At 35.2% G+C, this 21105-nt stretch overlaps 1 protein-coding gene across 4 annotated transcripts in view; it reads right to left on the bottom strand.

Annotated features, from left to right (window-relative positions):
* Window positions 1–2842: 2842 nt before the first annotated feature.
* LOC126777816 (ankyrin-3-like) overlaps window positions 2843–21105 on the bottom strand; it is a 131723-nt gene continuing 113460 nt past the window's right edge. For 2 of the 4 annotated variants that reach the window (XM_050500984.1, XM_050500987.1), the window contains exons 18-34: window positions 20308–20388; window positions 19589–19760; window positions 19220–19339; window positions 17346–17456; window positions 17061–17190; window positions 16383–16775; window positions 16144–16298; window positions 15812–15874; window positions 14165–14291; window positions 13578–13706; window positions 13217–13309; window positions 12580–12697; window positions 12171–12277; window positions 11858–11933; window positions 7997–10930; window positions 7766–7841; window positions 5727–7230 (exon numbers count right to left, since the gene is read on the bottom strand). In XM_050500984.1, the coding sequence (XP_050356941.1) occupies window positions 7197–7230; window positions 7766–7841; window positions 7997–10930; window positions 11858–11933; window positions 12171–12277; window positions 12580–12697; window positions 13217–13309; window positions 13578–13706; window positions 14165–14291; window positions 15812–15874; window positions 16144–16298; window positions 16383–16775; window positions 17061–17190; window positions 17346–17456; window positions 19220–19339; window positions 19589–19760; window positions 20308–20388 (4919 nt within the window). In that variant the 3' untranslated portion in view covers window positions 5727–7196. Of the gene's footprint in view, window positions 4477–5726; window positions 7231–7765; window positions 7842–7996; window positions 10931–11857; window positions 11934–12170; window positions 12278–12579; window positions 12698–13216; window positions 13310–13577; window positions 13707–14164; window positions 14292–15811; window positions 15875–16143; window positions 16299–16382; window positions 16776–17060; window positions 17191–17345; window positions 17457–19219; window positions 19340–19588; window positions 19761–20307; window positions 20389–21105 lie in introns of those variants that run through there. The other 2 variants (XM_050500985.1, XM_050500988.1) reach the window with 2 other exon arrangements.

Raw genomic sequence — 21105 nt, 5'->3', positions numbered from 1 at the left:
ACTTTCTCTCTCTTCGGGATGTGTGCCGGAGGCTTGGAGAAGAGCTAATGTGCAAGCGGTTCCCAAAAAAGGGGATCGGTCTGACTCAGCAAATTATCGACCAATAGCTATCACCTCAGTACTTTGTAAGGTGATGGAACGGATTCTAAACAACCAACTGATCCATTACCTAGAAGATCACTGTCTAATTAATGATCGTCAGTACGGGTTTCGACCAAAACGGTCCACAGGTGATCTTCTAGCGTACGTAACACACCTCTGGGGTGAAGCTATCGACAAGCATGGAGAATCGTTGGCTGTCAGCCTCGATATCTCCAAGGCTTTCGACAGGGTCTGGCACAGAAGTCTTCTCTCCAAGCTACCGGCATATGGTCTGCCTGCTCAGCTATGCACCTGGATTGCCAGCTTCCTACACAAGCGTAGCCTTCGTGTTTTAGTAGATGGTTGCGCTTCACAATTCTATGTAGTGAATGCTGGGGTCCCCCAGGGATCTGTGCTATCTCCCATACTCTTTCTTTTGCATATCAATGATATGCTCTCCCTTGGGAACATACATTGCTATGCAGATGATAGTACAGTGCATGGTGGATACCACGGACGCGCAGTGGCTGGGCGGGCGGAAACTGAGGAGAGGCGGGAGAATCTTGCCATTGAACTCGATAGGACGTTAGAGCTCATCGCCAAATGGGGTTCTGATAATCTTGTTGAGTTTAATGCCAAGAAAACACAGGTATGCGCTCTCACAGCGAAAAAGTCACCATTTTACCCTAATCCCTCCCTCTGTGGCACACCGCTGATGATACAAAGCAAAAACGCCATGCTGGGGATGGACGTTCGCTGCGACCTTAGTCCAAGGGATTACATCGAGGCTATTATAAAAACAGCTTCACGGAAACTCGGAGTTCTGAACAAGGTGCGGCGTTTTTTCACGCCACAACAACTGTGCCTGTTATACAAAACACAGGTACGGTCTTGCGTTGAATATTGCTCGCACCTTTGGGATGGCTCCGCTAAGTACCTACTGGAGGCCTTGGACCGGTTGCAGTGACGTGCAGTACGCATTATTGGCGACGTAAAGGTCACAAACACCCTTGAACTTTTACAATTGCGTCGCGAGATAGCCGCACTGAGCGCTTTCTATCGACTGTATCACGGCGAGTGCTCTGAGGAATTATTCTCTCTAATTCCTGCTTCCCCCTTCCTTCTTAAGTCCACGCGAGCTGGTTCTCGATGTCACCGCCTAACTGTGACAGCAATTCCATCGCGCACAAAGAAATTTGGCAACTCCTTTCTTTGTCGCACTACCAAAAAATGGAATTCCTTACCAGCTCACATTTTCCCCTCATCTTACAACCCGGGTTCCTTCAAACGAGGCGTGAAGAGGCATCTTGCGGGCCGGCAAGGCGGTGACGGCTAGTACAGAACATTCTTCCCGACTGTACTGGCCGTCGTCGTGTTTGGACTCTACTACCACTTACCATCAGGTGGAGTAGAGTCATTTGCCATCCCGGACATATAAAAAAAAAAGTACTTGAAAATACTACTCACAAATTATACTACACTGTCGTAGTACTTTATTGCGTGTATATTTATAGTACCTATGCTATTTTGTCAGATATTAATTTGTATTTCAGGGAAAGTTCTTACAGTAACAGCGTGTTAATGTCCCACTGCTGGGCTAAGGCCTCCTCTCCCTTTTGAGGAGAAGGTATGGAGCTTATTCCACCACGCTGCTCCAAAGTTCTTGGTGTACTATATTTGCAACCTGATCGTGTCTGTGCTTATAATCTGATTGATCTATTGCTCTGCATGCGCCAGTTATATGCTGTATCGATTCCGAAACACTATTGCATCATCTTCATAAGTCTGTGCTTAAGTTGGTTATTTTCATTATGTATTTCTGGTAATTGCGGGTTTCTATAACTTGATCCTGTATTGCGATCATAAACCCTTCAGTCTCAGGGAACAACTCGCCTCGACTCAGCCAAGCGTTCGACGCATTTTTGTCGACGTTACTACGGCATAGGTCTTGACGATGTCTTTCGTGCAGTGACTTACGGGCCCAGTCACTTATTTTAGCATGCTGTCTATCTGTCTCTCACTGTTTTGCATGTTTATATCCTGTAAGTTCAATGGTGTGAGCTTTTTATCTGATTGTACTATTGCGGCATGTAAATTTGATGTGTTAGATTTGGGATAGATATATTTACGTAGGTTAGTAACTTGATTATTAGGCATTTATTATTATTATTAACAGTAGGATCTATACCGGGTATTTTAAAAATATCACGTCCTATTATGACGAACATTGGAATAATATCGGAATCTACAACAATAAAATTTGTTTCAAAAGTACGCTTTAAGTTTTTTAAGCGCGTGTAAATAAGTACTTAAATGCCTATTAAGTGCTACACAATCTTTATAATAATTCTGAACGTACCTGCATATCGTTTTAGCAGAGATAATCGTCTGTGGTCTCAATTTTGTCCGCTCTATCTCTTTGCAAGCCGGTCGATAATCGCAAGTTTGTTTGTAGAATATTCAATGTAATATAAGGTCGTAAGTCCCGAGGTCCTGGGTTCAAAGCCAAGGTCGGGTAGGGACCAACGAGATTTATTAATACATAACTATTCCCCTTTATAATTTATATACACTTAATTTTACTTCCAATAACAACTATACCGACGTTCAAAATGCATTTTTATGACGCCTTTAAGGTATGTGTAATAAATACCAAAGATTATTATTATTTCAATGAAGGTCAAAGTCGTTTATCTATCAGTACCCCAGTACCAGTTTATTTAAAAAAATGAACAAAGTTAAAAAAAACAAGGTATTTATTGAATAAATTTATTACTAAAAGCAATAAATATGGTGATAATAGACTCTATTAATAAATTAACAAAAGTTTAACTTTTTACATAATCTTCATTTCATTTTGGCATCACAGTACATTCAGAATTTTAGTAGGCTTTGATTGGGATTTACTATGTTAATTAAAACGTAATATATATTTAAAACATTAGTCTAAAATAAATATAGGAATAAAACAAATCTGCTAAAAACCCCTAAAACATAATATAAGATTTTAGCGGATAATACAAGAGAAAATATGCAATTGAAGAGTTTATGTATTTCCAACAATTACTGCGAATGATATAAAACAGCATATTTGGGATTTAGTTTAGTTTTACTGACATATTTTTCCCACGTTTTTTTCACATTCTATAATAGACAATTAAGTATTATTAAGTAATCTTCTCTTGTATTATGCTTATATTCTGTTTTAATTATATTATTTTAAATAAGAAAGAAATATCAGTGACATTAACTTTATTATAAAATATTTCTCAAATCTTAGCAAAAATTTTTTAAAGAAATTACATTTTAAAAAACATTTAGAATTATTAAAGGACACCACTTATTATTTATTAATAATGTCACATTTATTAAAAATTGTTGTACAAAAATTTGTTTGTAAACATTTTTTGCACCAATATCTATTCATCCGAATTTTTATAGCCGATGTTTTTTTGTGTATCTGTGTGACACACGAAAAACACCTTTATTGCTTGCACCATAAGATAACTGGTAGAAACGAGTTTGTTAATATATCAACTTTACTTTTACTCTTATACATTTTGCATAATATACAAAATGACAGAGAAATACAATACATTACATAAATGAAATAGTGCAAAAATATAAATAGTGTGACAATATATCAAATTTATATTTTTTGAAACTTTAAATAACTTTGAATGTACTATAGTACATTAGCAGGCATTGAACTTGCTTCTCTAGGTACTCAGATTAGTGTAAATTCTGTTTTGTCAAATGCCTGCTGTCATTAATATTTTGATATTAAGGTTTTTTTAACGTGTTACAATAAGATCCCAATCTTCAATGCCATGTTTTCCAGCACCGTATTTATGAACAGAGTATAAATATTAAATATAAACTATACAAAAATAGTAAAACTGGCTTCAACACCACTAGGTGGGCAAAATTATTATTATTGTTAATAATATTTTTATATTTCTTATACAATGGAAACGGTTTAATGCATATATATAAACCGCATTTATAAATATATAACTTATCCTATAAATAGTCAAAAATTAAAAAGAAATTTGTAAAAAAAATGATGAAATTTGAAGACACAAATGAGCTCTCCACAGCATTCGAAATCAAGTTGTCAGAACCCAATATTCAGGTACTATATTAATAAATCACTCGCTATAATATAATTTACTGAAATTGAAATTTACTCCATAACTCAATTATATCTACTCTTTTATTTTCAATACATCAATCAACAACACATACGTGTAATATTTAAATTATTTTGACTCTAAAATTACTAATAACATTTTGTTATGAAAGTTGCATCGCATACTTTAAAATAACGGTTTAGTCGAGACCAACGGTGTATTCTTCAATCTTCATGGGTTGCGGCGTAGTTTGGAGAAAAAACTGTAAAATAGATTAAATATTACATAACATAACTATCTCTAATAAGTAGAATTAGTTAAACTTAAAACTTTGTTAATATAAGTTCAAAATATAGTAATTAATTTTAATAAACAATCAGCAGGAAATAGCTTTATTTGTGCAAAGTGCTATAATCTGTATTATCCCAGAATATAATTTTGCACATTAGTGCACAAGACAATAAAATGTGCTGTATTATGTGTATTAGTCTTTTATTTTGAAAGCTTTGCATTTTATAGATATATATATATATATATATAAAATTCATTTTGTACATTTTGGTCCCTTTTTTACAACTGAATGCTCATTCTCATTTTGATCTTCATTGAAGCACTCACTTATGGTGATTCTGTTTGATTTCATTTACACACAAATCATCGCTAAACTAATTTAACAGAATTAAAATTATCGCTTTATCATCCTTATGTACATTTGTACTAAGAATTAAAGGATAATTTTAATTCATTCATATTAGTTCAGACACGAACGATCGTCGTTGGAAGTTTTTCCACTAAACGACAACAATACCTGCTTTTATGAAATGACGGAGGAATATGACGGTATTTGAGAAATGTTGTTTATGGTATATCATCGATTTTGTCGTGTAATGTAAAATCGTCCATCGTTGCCCGGTTACTATATTTAAAAAGATAAATTTTGCTTACAAACAGCAGAATTATTTACGAGGCTTAATTCAAAACCTTCCAATTATTCTATTAAAAACGTTTCCAAATCGAACGTGAATGTGATTTACAATAAAAGTTTTTTAAATATAAAAACCGGGCATGAAGGAAATGCAACAATTGGAAAACAAAAAAATGAATGGCGCAAAATAACTTACCAAAAGCAGTCGTGCTCAAGATGCAGTGACGCAATACCGCGTGCAAGTGTACCTTTACCAGTGTAGACTATACATTGTTTATACATTTTACCAAAATGTTCATCTCGTTAAATACTCCAAAACGAATACGAGAGCAATAACAAAGTACAATATAATTTTTGCTTTATATTATATTAAAATGTGCTAAATATTCTGTGCTCACAAAACATTTAAAGCCTCGAAGCAAACGATCAAATTTTACTTTCAAAATATTTAAATATAAGCATAAAAGAAAGTTATGCAGAAAAATGAATCGATTGCGATAATGTGAATATATTTTTGTCGCTGTTTCAACTTTAAGCGCAAGCTAAGCTGACCAACTAAAGAATATAAACGAGAAATAAAAAGCCGGTTGATCGAGAACATTTTCGTATAATATCATCTTATATTAACAACTAACAGAGAGACGTCACAAGCAAAGCAAGCGCTACTCTCGATGATGCATTATTTCGTTAACCATCACTAAGACAGATTTTTCACTTGTGCATTGTTCTTAACATATAAAACATTTCGACGAAAAAGTTGACAATATATTTTAGCTTCTTAGAGCGATTTGCATAATCGCTTCTTGACTTGAATTATATTAAAAATTATATTTTTATCGAATATATTAAATCGTATATAAATACCTAGCAGATCTATAATAAAACCATGGATTTATAAAAAAAAACTTGGATGCTGTAGACTATCGTTACATTAAAACGAACATCGATTAAATACTGTACAAAAGCAGTGTAAACTTTATAAAGAAAACACATTTAAAATACAATAAATTATGCAACACAAAACATTGATAATTGCGTCTATTATATATAAATACTTAAAATTAAATACAAAAAAATGCGAATTATTTTACTGACGTTACATCAATTAACCAACGTCTACACATGTGGGCTTTCATATAAAAACTTTTCATTTTTATTGTTTGTCTGACCTTGACGTCATCGATGTAATTGTTATACGCATACTACTACGCTTCGCTAATAGTGTCGCACCAAAGTCGCACAAAACGCACAAGTATAAACGTCAGCACATAATTGCAACAAAGTGACTCTTCAATACACTAAAATGATCTATATCAAAATATAAAATTGAAATATGATTATAATAAAACCAATAAAGGGATTATATTATCAAGAATTATAGGCAAGAATATAGACATGATTCTAACGTCTAAATAAATCTGTATAAATTATTTAAAAAAAAAAACATTAAATTAATATGCATTGAAATACGATTTAAAACTCCCTAACACTAAAATAGACTTGATTTCTTTGAAATCGTAACTAAATGATAAAATATTAAACATTGCAGTGAAATGACTGTACTCATTTGTACTTGAAAATAAAGAAAAATCTCTTGAACTATTTTATAATGATTGGAATTATTTTATTAATATAAGTAATGTATATTATTTACTCGATTACGTTTAATTTATATTTGTTTTAGAACGTCCCATAAAACATTACAACATACATTTATATATTCTTATTAAAATTCTCTCGTGCCATGCATTGGCATGTCAATTTCCAACGTCTACCTTATTCGAGTGAATAGGATTAATCTCTAAAACATCGACACAATAAAATGAGACGAGAGTAAACTTACACATTGCTTTCTACATTACAATACAATTGTTTCACTGAGCACCAGCATTATATCCGAAGATATTTAAAATTAAACCTTATGTTTAAAAGCATAGAGTTTAGATTTCAGCACCCATGAAACAATAGTGCTGTAGGAAAATATATTAACAATAAATAGTACATCTAAGCTAGTCTATATACCATACATTCGTTCGCCGCTTGTCGCTCGTTCGCGTTTATTTCTTATTCTTCCGTTTAAGCTTCGGTATTCTGTAATTCGGTGCGAGTGAAGTTAGATGCAGGCATTGTGTCATATAAGTATTGTGACTCCGTGAAACACTTTACTGATACGTTATGCCGTGCTGTGCTTCGTGTAGGTTATACATTTATAAAATGTTACTTGAACTTTAGTCGACGTTGTTTTTTTTTTTAAATAGTGCATGTGCTTTTTTTATTTTTAATCGGTTCAGTAGTTCTCTGATTCAGTAAATCTAAAATGTTTCACAGCTTAGTAAAGGAATGTTATATTGGGTGTACTGTTCTTCTACCAAGTTTATATTCAGCGCACTTCGATTGTTCCTCGCGTCCTTCACTTCGCAAAATACTTCTGTCGCTTTAAAGGAAATTAATTAGTCCTTATCGCGCTGGTTACGTACATGTCATGAAAGTGGGCTGACTAAAAACGTGGTCAAATGTGAACATTTTCAGTGAATTAGTTAAGTGCTCGATGGCGTGACGTTATATACATTTTGACCAATAGAGGGCAATGACAATTCTCAATTGTATAATGAATGCTTTTACTTACCCTGAACTCTTCTTGTGGGGCGAAGATTGTGACTTTTCGGATTCAAGCAGTTTTGAGCTCGAATCCTTCATGAATCCTGGAATTAATGTTTGATATTTATTGTTTTGTTTAGTCTTCATTTATGAGCACAGCAATAAAATACAACGGGCGTTTCATAGCGATTCGTATTGAAATGTTTATAACAATATTAAATGAGTTTAGCTTTTTTTATTAATTTTGAAAGTAACTAACCTTTGCCGGATATTCCGAAGACAGAGTTGCCCAAGTCATTGAGACTGCTTGTAAATTTATCAGCTTCATTTGATACTGTTTCAGCAACCACTTCTTCCGTCTCTTTTACACCGTCCTTAATTTCTTCCTTTGCATTTTCCAACCTTTCGTCAGCCTCCTCTAGCCTATCTTTCGTAGATCCTTTAATATCTTCAAGTTTGTCGCCAGCTGCTACTTGGAAACCTTCAAAACTATCTTTGACACTTCCAAAAAGTTCCTTAGTACCGCCTTCTGCATTAGAAATAGTATTTTGTGCGCCACCGATATATTCCCGTACAGAATCGTCTAGACTGTCGAATGTGTTACCTGCGGAACTCTGAAAACTGTGTAGTGTGTCCTGTGCAGAGCTTTCTAGACCATGAACATCGTCTCGTAAATCTGCAAAGGTATCTCGGGCCGAACTTTGTAAATCTTCATATGTTTCATGGGTGTCGTTCATTTTATCCTTCGCGGTACATTCGAGCTGGTCGAAAGCACTGGAGGCAGATTCCTGAACTTGACCAAATGTTACTTTTGCTGACTTCTGTATTTCTTTTCCTTTTGCTTTAGCAACTTGATCAAGCCTTTCTATTTCATCTTTTCCATAATCTTTAATTTCGTTGAATTTATTAGTGACATTACTTTCTGCATTATACTTATGTTCAGTTGCAGCATTTAACACTTCCTCTGCAGATCTTTTAATTTCTTCTGTCGTTTGTTCTGCTTCTTGCCTTATCCTATTAAATCTGTCTTCTGCGGAATCTTGTAGAATATTTTTGGCATTGAATGCTTCATTTTTCTTTTCATTTACAACGGTGTCTATAGCAATTTTAGATTGATCGAGCTCATTTTTAACAACTTCTGCCTTGTCGTTAAGGGTTTTCTTTAATTCGTCTTTTTTGTTGATTACGGCATTCTCTAACGTTGTTTTCCCATCTTGTAAATTTTCTATTATTTCATTGCTTGTTTTCTGCAAATTTCCTATTATCTGATCTTTCTTTTCCTGCCCATTTTGTAATATTTCCTCTTTCGTTTCTTCTAAGGTATGACTTATTTTGTCCTTTGCGCCTTTCGCAAATTGTAATGATTCGTCCTTTTTATTTTCAATATTTTGCACAACTTCTACTTTACGATCATGAACATTTTGTGCGACTTCATCACGGATTTCTTCAGCGTTATGAACAAAATTGTCTTTCTTGTCATGCAAACTTTTTACAAATTCATTGGTTTTGTTTTCTGTACTTTTAATAGCATCTTCTGTTTTATTTTGTACATTATCTACAAACTGTTCCGTCTTATCTTGCATGTCGCTGACTATTTCATTTTTCGTATCTTTTGCGTTTTGTAATAATTCATTCTTTTTGTCTTGTGCACTTTGTAAAGCAATTTCTGCATTTGTCTTCAAGTTTTCTTCTTTCTTAGCGATGTTATTTTGTAAATCATTCTTGGCCACAGTTGCTTCTTTTGCTAAATTATTTGCGGAATCTTTACCTTCAGTGATTTTGTCTTTAATTTCATCTTCCAATTTCTCTTTTTCTCCAAAAATATTTTGGACAAGCCCAGTGAAGAAATTCTTTCCTTCTTTAGTTTTCTTCTTAGCTTCTGATTTAGCATTATCCTTCTTATCCTTAGCCTTAGATTTAACATCAGCTGCAGCTTTTTGGCCTTTATTTTTAATAACATCAGTAGAATCTTTTAGTTGGTTTACTTTTTTCTCAGAAACTTCAATTATTTCATCCATTGCCTCTTCAACTCCTTTTTTAATGTTGTTGGCTTTGTGATTAATGTTATCTGATTTTTTATCTAAGCCGATTTTAATGTCATCTTCTGTTTGTTCAAATGTTTTTCCTAGCATTGATAATTTTTCGTGACCCCTGAGTTTCATTTCCTCAGCCCTTTCCATTGCAGCAAAGTCCAATTGATGGACTTTGTTTTTTATATTATCTTCAGTGTTATCAGCAATTTTAACTAATTCACTTATGGTATTATTTGCAGAAGACTTTTTATTTTCTACGTCAGAATTAACATCAGAATGTAGTTCATTCGCATTATCTTTTATTTTATCAGCCGTTTCTGATAAATTATTAAGCTGATCGTTGATTGTATTGTTAGCTTTTCGTACATCATCTTGAATATTTGTCTGGAGGTCTTCTTTCCGGTTAATTAAATCGTTTTTGATATTTTCTGATTTAACAATAATATCTTCTTTGATTTCACCAGCTTGCTGTAAAATGTTATCTTTCTCTTTTTTTGTCTTATCTGCGGCTTCTTTAAGATCATTTTCAGCGCTATCACTGACTTCTTGAAGTTTTTCATGTGCAGCAAATTTAACTTGTTCGACCATGTCGGACAAATTAGAAGTTTCATCATGGCGATGTTTTTCGCCTCTCTTGTATTTGCCTTCACAGCAGCCTGTGTAAAATTGGAATGGATCGCTTACTTTGCAATGCAACGGGGTGTCTACTGGTTGCATATGTTCATATTGATGATATACTTCTTCTGTTTTACTGCGCACATCAGGACATTCTTCTTCATCAACGATAAGTTTAGTTGCATATACTTGATTGTTAATGTCATCTTCGTCTTTAAGGTGTGGTTTTTGACGCACATCTTTGAACATATCTTCAACTTTCTCCAATAGGTCTTCTGTAATAAGTCTTGGTGCTGGTTTAGGTGGCGTTTTTTCTTTAGATTCTCGCGGCTTGGGTTGTGGTTTAGGAGAAGATTCCTTAATGTCTTCTTTGTCTTCGCTGTGACCGAATACGTTTTTAACTTTGTCAGCTAATCCGCCTAAAAATGAACCTCCCTCGGATTTCTTTTTACCTTTTTCGAGCGTATTCATCGGAGTTTTATCTTCATCAGAATCAAAGGTAGCTTTTGTTTTATTCGAATCAACGTGGAGAGTGCCACCATTTACTGAAATAAGTTATTCATTACTCTACAAATCTATGTACTTACACTAAAACCGTCGTAGAGTCTGTACTACAGGAAAAACGTTATTAATATATTTTGTATTAGACACACTTATTGTATCTTTAATATTATTCTAACCATATCCTTATATACTTTGTATACAGCAAAGCGTAATCTACGTGTCTAAATGAAGTGAATTTGAGCATGAGATGCGCATTTTGTAATGAATTTTCGAGTTCGGTAATTTAAACTAAAAGGTAATGCGGTCGTCAGTCACTTAAGAATGTGCATTAAGCTGTGGGTAGAAGTTAGTCAAGTTTGTGCACCTAGTTACCGTATTTATTTGCACAATAGTTATAATATAAACCTTTGATGTTTTACGGATTCTGTTTTAAAATCTTTTCGTCCGTAAAATAGTCCTAATTATATAAAAACGCAAAGCTAGTAATACGTGACAAAGTATCGTGTTCCTTTCTAGCTTATTCACTTTGACTAAAAACTTCGTAGAAATAATTTTTTTTACTTGTACGATTTTTATAAGAATAAATTCGCAATGCTTACGAAATAAGATCTGTTTTTCTTTAACAACGTTTCATATATAGTAAACAATAACAGCCTGTTATTGTCCCACTGCTGGGCTAAGGCCTCCTCTCCATTTTGAGGAGGAGGTTTAAGCTTACTCCACCACGCTGCTCCAATGCGGGTTGGTAGAATGCACATGTGGCAGAATTTCAATGAAATTAGACACATGCAGGTTTCCTCGCGATGTTTTCTTTCACCGTCATCAAGCACGAGATGAATTATAAACACAAATTGAGCACATGAATATTCAGTGGTGCTTACCCGGGTAGACCACTAGGCCATCTCGGCTTGTATGTTTCATATACACGTTGTATTTGAGTTTAAACTTCTTTATTGTTATACACTTACCAGTGGGTTTGTCGTCCTTATCTTCTTCTGTCTCTTTCGTTGGATATTTCACATCACCATTAGCAATAGTTTTATCCTGGCAATGTATAGCTTACATGAGATGGATATATAGCAATGATATATATGATTAATGAGTTCGTAAAATAATAGCAAAATACAAGAATGTCTATAATTGTAATCCGTGATTTTAATTCTATATTTAAAAATAATTTTATATCTCTCTAGTTAAATATTTGATTCGCTTAAATAAACGGGATAATGAAATAGTATTGTGATAATAAAGTTGGTATAATTGTATAGTTAGAATACTAACGTGTCCGTTGAGTTGCGGGCCGGGCTCCTGCGGTATGGGCGGCGGACCGATGCTGTGGTTGTGGTCGCCCCAGTGGAAGCTTAGTTCGTCCTTGAGCGCATCGAATCCTGAAAAAGGTTAGTTTCTAATTAGTAAATATCTATCAAGTTTAATTATTTAAGAATTACTACATGTACATCACTGATTCCATTTCTGTCTCTACAAAATTGTTAATTGTTTTGTATTTGAAGGAACTTTATCTAGATTGACTGGAACTCGCAAACTGTTTTCAATTTCAATATCAATGTTTTTGAATGATATTAATGCATATTGTGTGTGTGTGTGTGTGTGTGTGTGTGTGTGTGTGTGTACATGTGTGTGTGTGAATGTGTGTGTGTGTGTATGCGTGTGTGTGCGCGTGCGTGCTCACCGGACTGGTCGAGGTTGAGGCAGTCGAGGTGGCTCTTGGCGGCGCGCGGCGCGATCCGCTCGGGCAGCGCCACGTCCAGCACGCACGCCGGACTCGCTGCCTGTTCGCCCTTCGCCGCCTGCGACAATACTCGGTTACGAGACGGCGATCGAGAGTGTTGGATTGATTAATTACTGTTTTGGTACATCTTTCGGTGACTTTTTAATTATATTTTATATAGGTAATACTTTTATTCCACAAAATAATTAAAATCGACTACTATTATAATATATAAAAAAGGAGGGTTTGTTTCTTTGCTTTTTGTTAGTTATTTTTTTATTTAAAGCGGGTACGCAGACTGCAAAATGGGTCAAGTGATGGTATGTATCACCGCTCATAGATAACAATGTATACGCCACTGTAAGAAATATTAACCCATCCCTTACATCATCAACGCATCACCGTTATAGTTTTTTTTCCATAGCATTTAACATTATTCATAAGAATCTTTCTCGAGAATAGAGTTCTCCTCTTCTTCGCCATTTTTCAATGTACTCTTTGCATTAGTTTCAAAAGGAAATAGACTATTAAATACAAACACTCAGTACCAGATCTAGATTCCAGACTATTGCCTTATTAATGTGTAATATTTGTTTACCTTAGGTTCATTCATGAAGTAGATCCTGCCGGAGGGATTCTCCTCGCTGTGTTTCACGCGTACGGTGAACTCTACGCGGTTATCTTTAAAAGCCTGTAAGAATATCAATTACCTCATTTTAATTGTTTTCATAAAATTACAGTGTCTATCTTTAATATTATAAATGCGAAAGTATGTTTGTTACGCTTTCGGCTCTTAGCTACTCAACCGATGTTAAAATTTTGCATACACGTTGTCAGAGTTACAGAAAAGGATATGGGGGTAAATGACACCTGACAACACCCCCCCCCCCCCTTCACTTAAACTTTAGTTTAGTATCTTAAAAGTTATCAGTTTAACAGTGGTATGTTTAATAGTGTACCTCGAATATGAACGTGGGTTGAGTGCCGGATTTCGTGACGGGCACGAGGTTACCGGAGAACTCCAGGTATACTGGCTTGCTGTCGAGGAACCGCACTGCTGTCGAGTGAGCCACCTCTGTGTAGTGCTCCTGTGGAAGTATAATGACGTGATTAAAATTAAACTGCTTAAGAAAAAAATACAATTATCATTTAAAAATTATTAAACCAAAAATTATAAAAAAAGTCGTTGAATCATTAATTGATATAAAGCTTAATGAGTTTGATTACAAAAGTTATGAATTTATATATTTTCTATTAAAACTTTAGGTACGACAGTTAATCCAGAAATACTGTCCACATTAAAGTTGCAAAAAGTTTGAGTTTTGTTTTTAATCGAATTGCTATACCGATTCTATGCTAATAACAATGACGTCACACTATTGAGGCGAGGCGACTGTGAAGCTTGAACAAATCATTCGATTCGAGTCGAATCGTCCTCCTTCCGTTCATGAATAAATAAATCAAGACCATGTGACATATTAATAGAAATGTTGGTGTTTTCTAAAAACGAGCAATCAATATGTAATTTGTCTGGCGCAGCACGCACCTGATGCAGCAGCGTATCGTAGGCGTATCTGTCGGTGATGTACAGCACGAGGAGGCGGCCCTCGAGCGCGTCCAGTCGCTTGCCGAGCACTACGATGCGAACTTCAAACGGCACCAGTAACATTTCTCTGTAACAATTCATAGCATTTCAGGTTTGAAGGGTGAGTGGGACAGTGTAATTACAGGCACAAAGGACATAAAATCATAGTTCCCAAGATTGGTGGCGCTTTGGCTATATAAGCGATGGTTGACATTTCTTACAATGCCAATGTCTAAGGGCGTTTGGTGACCACTTACCATCAGGTGGACCATATGCTCGTCCGCCTTCCTATTCTATAAAAAAAAAACAAAAGACCAAGACCTATATCATTCATCCAAGTAAGATAACATAGAATGGACGAAGAAAATCTCAAATATATGATTGGATATCGATATTATAATAATATCCTAGGACATTTTTCACACACGGCCATCTGCTCCCAAATTAAGCTTGTACAGAGCTTGTGCTATGGAAACCAGACAACTGATATACTACATATACTATTTTTCTTTTGTAAATACATACTTATATAGATAATTACAACCAGACTCAGGGCAAACAGATATGTTCATGCAAACAAATATCTGTCCTGGGTGGGAATCGAACCCACAACCTTCGGCGTGAAAGGCAAGCACCAACCACGCCAACCAGCTCGTCGATTATATACAATTGCAAACATTATTTATTTAGACAGTAAAATACTGTCATCCAGTATTTAACTAATCAAAGCAGACCTGATCCACGACCTCTAACGATCTGTTCCTTCCTCTTAAGTAAACTGCATAAAGTTACATAATGCGAAATAGTGGATATAAAAGTGGTAGAAATTTATCCGACAAGTAACTTTACAATAATAATCTCGTAAAATTTCAAAATCATATTTCAATACATTTTGGATATAAAATGGCTATGTTTCATTTCAGCCACCAACTGAAACCACTTTAACCACATTAATTGTACCGTTAAAATTCAACAACAACAAACAACAACAAAGTCTGTTAGGTAGAGTTAGCAGAATAATTTAATCCATGGTATATACATAGAATTTACATGTCAATAAATAAGTATTACACATGTTTACTAATAAGATTGTATGGGTCGTTCGTCACTGCTTTTATTAGCCTCATGTAATGTTATATCATGGTCGAGGAATGTTATACTATTACGGTAATATTTGTACAGTTCACGCGTCAGTTGATATAGGTTAAATTTTACACATTTATTGTATTTAGAGAAAGTCGTCCTGTTATAATAAAATTAATAAAGAGAGAAGTGAATGTTTTTTGGATAGAGAGTATTTATCTAGAACGATACAAAATAAAGTCAAATATCCACCTTGAATAATGGCGGGAAAATTTTGTACAATTGGATAATAAGAACGTTTTAACATTTAAAGATTATTTTTGGCAATTGTTTTTTTTTTTTATTTTATTATGTGAACAAACATAAAAATTAAATTTTATAAATAAATATTACATATGTTATAATGATATGATATAATTAAATTATATATTCGATCGAGTTTCCATTTAAAATGAATTTTTTAAAGAATATTTATATAGATTATAATACTATATAGGTATTAAGATGTAGGTTAAAAATTCTCACCTGTACAATTCCGTCGCTAGTTTAGTCGCTTCACTAATATTTGGGCAGCTCATCAGCCAAAACCTGAAACGAGATCATTAATTCGGATTTGTTTTATTACTGAGGAGGCAATTTAAAAAAAAAAATCTAAGGTATATTCTTGGTTCCAGTATTTGACGTTATTATAATGAAAATATATGAAAAATTAAGAGAACTAAGATTTTTTTTGTATTCGATTACAACTAAAATTGTCTTACATTACATTCTGAATTATATGAAATAAAATGTTGTAGATAATTTAGCGTTTATTTTTTTTATAGCAGTTTATACTATCTTATGGAAAATTTCGTTACCTGGCAGAAACGGTGGTGGTGAAGGAAGCACAGTCGTCGGTGATGGTCAGCGGAGTGGAGCCGGTGACGTCCTCCCACACCGCGCGAGCCTGGCCGCCCATTATAGAGCACAGGAGACGGAGGTTCGTCGTGCACTGCTTGTCGTGAGTGTTGATCTGTTTAAGCAAACGTCTTTGAAATAAAATACTCGACTCCATTTTTATCAGAAACGCAAAGGAAGCGCGAAGTTGCGGCGCGACCTTGTGGTCCTTGTGCTGCGGCAGCGGCGCGGTGAGCGTGATGCTGCGGTGGAACTTGCGGCGGCGCGGCTCCACCGTGATGACGGGCGACACGGCGGCCAGGCGCGGCAGCACGCGCGCGCGCAGCGCCGCGTCCGCGCCGTGCGCCTGCACGCCCACGCGGATGCGCTTGGTGAGCGCCTGCGCCGGGAACAGCGCCTGCACCTGCGGGATGTGCGCCGACGACACCGTGCCGCCCTCGGGCCCGATGATGTGCACCTCCTGGCGCACGCGCGACACCACGGCCAGGTAGTGCGGGAAGTCGCACGTCACGATGCGCGTCACGCGCTCGCCGCCCTCGCCCAGCCGCTCGCCGCCGCAGCCGTGCTCCTCGCGCTCGCGCGCCAGCGCCTCCTGCTCGCACACACGCGGCTGCTTTAAGGTCGCGGAACTTCGACGTTTATGCTTTGAATATTTGTTGAGCGATATATTTTTATTTCGCATATATGTTGTTCGTAATAATAAACTTGTAAACTATGTAATTCATATTAGCTATTATACATCAAAATGTATTATTTGATAACGATTTAACAACAACCGAACTAGTATACAGGTGTTCAATATCACCTTATTAAATATTGTGCATGCCTAGTATCTCATTGATAAGTCAAATGCTAATTGATTATAATCCTTACTGACCTGTATCATAGCGTTGTCGTTGTTGTGTAGATAGTGGTCTTGCCAGGTCTCGCCGGTGTCCGATCTTAGTATAATGATCTCACGTTCTGGGCATGACGCCGTAAAGATGGGAACTTCGATGATTACTGGCCTAAAATAAAAATATCAATTTGTATTTTGTTATAAAAACTAAACCCTTTTTATAATTTGAAAGAAAATCCAATCAGGTTACTGCTTCAATTATTAAGTAATTGGTATTTCAAAAGTTTTGCAGAATATAAAGTATAATCATTGAAATAAACTCACGCTAAGAACTTGGCCCCCTGTGGTTGCAACTCAAGCAACCTCGAAGCTAATGCCTCGCCTTCCATAAGTGGTGGGGGTGCAGCTGTGGCAGCAGCACGCCTCGTTGCCGCACTGATTATTAAAAATATTAAATTAAAAAATAAACGTTTAAAGTCGAAGATATTTTTTTTTTTCTATTTCTAAAGAAAATATAACCCTCAAATAAAAACCTTTCTAATTTTCTAGATAATCCCAATTTAGGTCTGGAAGCTCACACAGCACTACCAAGACCAGAAGGCAGTTGCAATGATCACAGAGTCGATCAGTCATCCAATTATATATTCAAAAAGTCATGTAAGTTTTGTCTTTCATCTCAAATTATTTTCAACGAGTCATCTACGAAAATTATTCGTGTACTCCACAATCACATACATTGCCTCAATTCTCATTTGTGGTGACAAAAATGTAATTTTAGATATGCATTTGTAATACGCAATCAGATATAAATAACGCTGAAGCTTCACAATAACAAAGTACATTAAAATATTTCGTAGGACGAAAGATCTTTGTCATTTTTAAATATAATCTTACTTATAAGGAAATCTTAATAGGATGACGCACAAAGCCGTGTTACCTACATACGATATAAATATTATCGACCTATTTGTTTGCGGTCATCAGCACTTAACTACCATCGCAGTCTGCTCAAGGCCTTACATTTTAATACGATTGGAAATCGATTTTTATTCGATTAAATAACAAGTGATATCATATATTTCGATTATCGATTACTATTTTCAACAAATCTTTGATTTGGAATCGCTTTATTGGTTTAAATAAATGAGCCAAATTTATCAACAATGCTTTCTGACACTAATAAAGAAACGTCACGCGATGTAGTCATTTATTCATTCAGTATTGTTACTATATTTTACTATGGAATTATTTTATAGCTGACGCGAATAACTTATTTAGTAAATTGTTAGGTCAATTGTGTAAAAAAGTTATTTTTTATGTGTATTTTTTAATTTTTAAAAAATAAAATACGTTTAATACATTTTTATAAATAAAATATTTTGTACAATTATACATGTATCATTGTGTGCGTCTTCGTATTTTATAAGAATAAAAGTTAATATAATGTCACGATCATTATTGTATTGTGGCAACGTCCCAAAACTCCGAGGACACTTCTGTTTATGAGTCATTTTGTATCGACCTTACACTATTGTTAGGTTATTGCCTTGTTATATATGATTTTGGTTATTCTATTTCAAGGCGATGTTGTAAGATGAATAAGATTTATTAAGAAAACTTTCTCGAACCGTTTCATTTCATGTCACTCTAATTAAATATAGAACATAAACCCAAAACATGTAATATGGCTGCTAAAAAAATGGCTGCTACGTATGGGGATTGTTTTTTTTTTATAGAATAGTAAGGCGGACGAGCATATGGGCCACCTGATGGTAAGTGGTCACCAAACGCCCTTAGACATTGGCATTGTAAGAAATGTCTACCATCGCTTATATAGCCAATGCGCCACCAACCTTGGGAACTAAGATTTTATGTACCTTGTGCCTGTAATTACACTGGCTCACTTAACCTTCAAACCGGAACACAACAATACCAAGTACTGCTGTTTTGCGGTAGAATATCTGATGAGTGGGTGGTACCTACCCAGACGAGCTTGCACAAATCTCTACCACCAGTAATATTAATTACTTAATACGATCATGATTTTAATCAAATACTACAATAAAATAATCTAAATATATTTAATATAATTAATTTATGTAAAGACTAAGCTAATATAAACAAACCAAACAAAAATTACGTTGGTTTAGGAAAACTATCATGACTGTTGTCTTTTTGGCATGTATGTCTCTACTAACCGGCATGTAACTCTGGTGGGTGCGGCGCAGGCGGCCGGGGGGACGATGATACGAACTCCTCCTCGTCTCTTCGCTTTCATGGCACCTCCACGGGCGTCGACCACGAACGACACCAGAAATCTTCAAGATAAACATAATTGCAAAGAATTAATAAACGTTTCACACGACGCGTAAATAAATTTAAAGGTGACCAAAACATTGGACATTTAATATTACGTATTGGATAAATACATCATATTTTGGCTAACCATCATGTAGGATGGGGACGAAAAATTCTCGAATGGAGACCGTCCAGACCGAGACGTCGATTACGCCTTTTATAGCCTGATGGATGGTAGACAAATATATACAAATTTTGGTAAAGCTCACCCGATGTCGAGCGGCTGTCGCTCGATGGTGGCCACTCGGCTGTCATTGTTGCTCGGCCAGAGATGTCCATCGGTAACACTGTCCTCAAGCGGGCGAGCCCTGTTCAACGTGCCTATCTCGCTGTTCATGTAGCGGTACTGTTGCTGTTGCTGAATTGGACACTCAACCTCTCCTATAATACGAAAAATAATCAGCTCTTAGAATCGAACAGAATAAAATTGGAATTCGTCTATTTTTTTTTAAATTGGCATTGACCCTTTTAAGGTTTTCTCTCCAATTACGCAGTAGTTTGTCTTACGAGTGGGGACGGTAATAGTTCATAGTGTTCATCAGTTCATCGAACCTATCGAATTTACATCGCTAGACGTTTTTTAACCCTCGATCTTTGAATCTTACTTTTTTAATATTCCAACGAAATTCTATTTTAACATGGACATTTTCATGGCTTTTATGTACAAGCTTATTAACGTTGTAATGATGAGAAAAAATCACCATGCTGCTTCAATATTGTGGATATACTATATAAAACCAGTAATGAAATAATGTATATATCTAAATATTTTCTCTAAGTTAGTTTATGTATTAAAAATAATACGTGAAAAATTAAGTTGGACCGTTCAACCGCATTTGAACTCGTTATCGTCAATTGATATTCACAAGTTTAATTCACTGAGCATTACTTATATTTAAGTTAATAATTATAATCCATGAAATCTTACCGCCTTCGTCTTCGGAGTCGCTCATGAATGTGTCCTGCATGAGTTCAGGTGCCGCGACCCGGTATTTGCCTTCTAAACCACCTGTAACAAATCATAAACAATTTAAAATTTTACAATATTAAACAATACAAATTAACAAGTGATTCATCATATACAATTATAATTTATGACCTTAAAATGCGGTTTAAAATTCTATTACATATAAAACAAGAATTATTTTCTTTTCGAAAACAAATGAAACCAAACTATCATTCCTCCTACACTTTTCCACGCATAATCAAAATGGAAAACTATAATCAGACTATTGTTTTGATTACAGAATGAGATATTATACGTAACTCTTTTTTATAACGCAACCATTTACTAAAATGAATTCCTTATAACATACATTATATTTTTCAAAACGTTTCAAGTCATATAAATAGCATAAATAGCATACATTTACATACGTATGAAGGGACACGTATTTGATTGGAACTACGCTTAGAAAGCGTATAAGTCCAAGATAGGAACATGCTGCAAGGAAGTCCCTAACAGTTTAAATAAGGAACGTTGTCTCTGCTCCCGCGCATGCACAAATAGAAACGAAATTGATATTCAATTATAAATATGAGAGAACCATACAGCGATACAGCTATCTCGCTTCAGCAATTTTTGGTAGCATTAATACAACAGTACAGTTAAGTACATTGACTGTATTGATTGTGTAACTAAATGCAATGCATTAATGTGACACGTGTTTCCTGAACGAGATATAAGAAACTTGGAACAACGCCTGAATTGCATTCATTGATAAGA

This window comes from Nymphalis io, chromosome 24 (assembly GCF_905147045.1).
Source record: "Nymphalis io chromosome 24, ilAglIoxx1.1, whole genome shotgun sequence".
NCBI lineage: Eukaryota > Metazoa > Arthropoda > Insecta > Lepidoptera > Nymphalidae > Nymphalis > Nymphalis io.
This window is presented reverse-complemented; position numbering and strand designations above follow the sequence as displayed.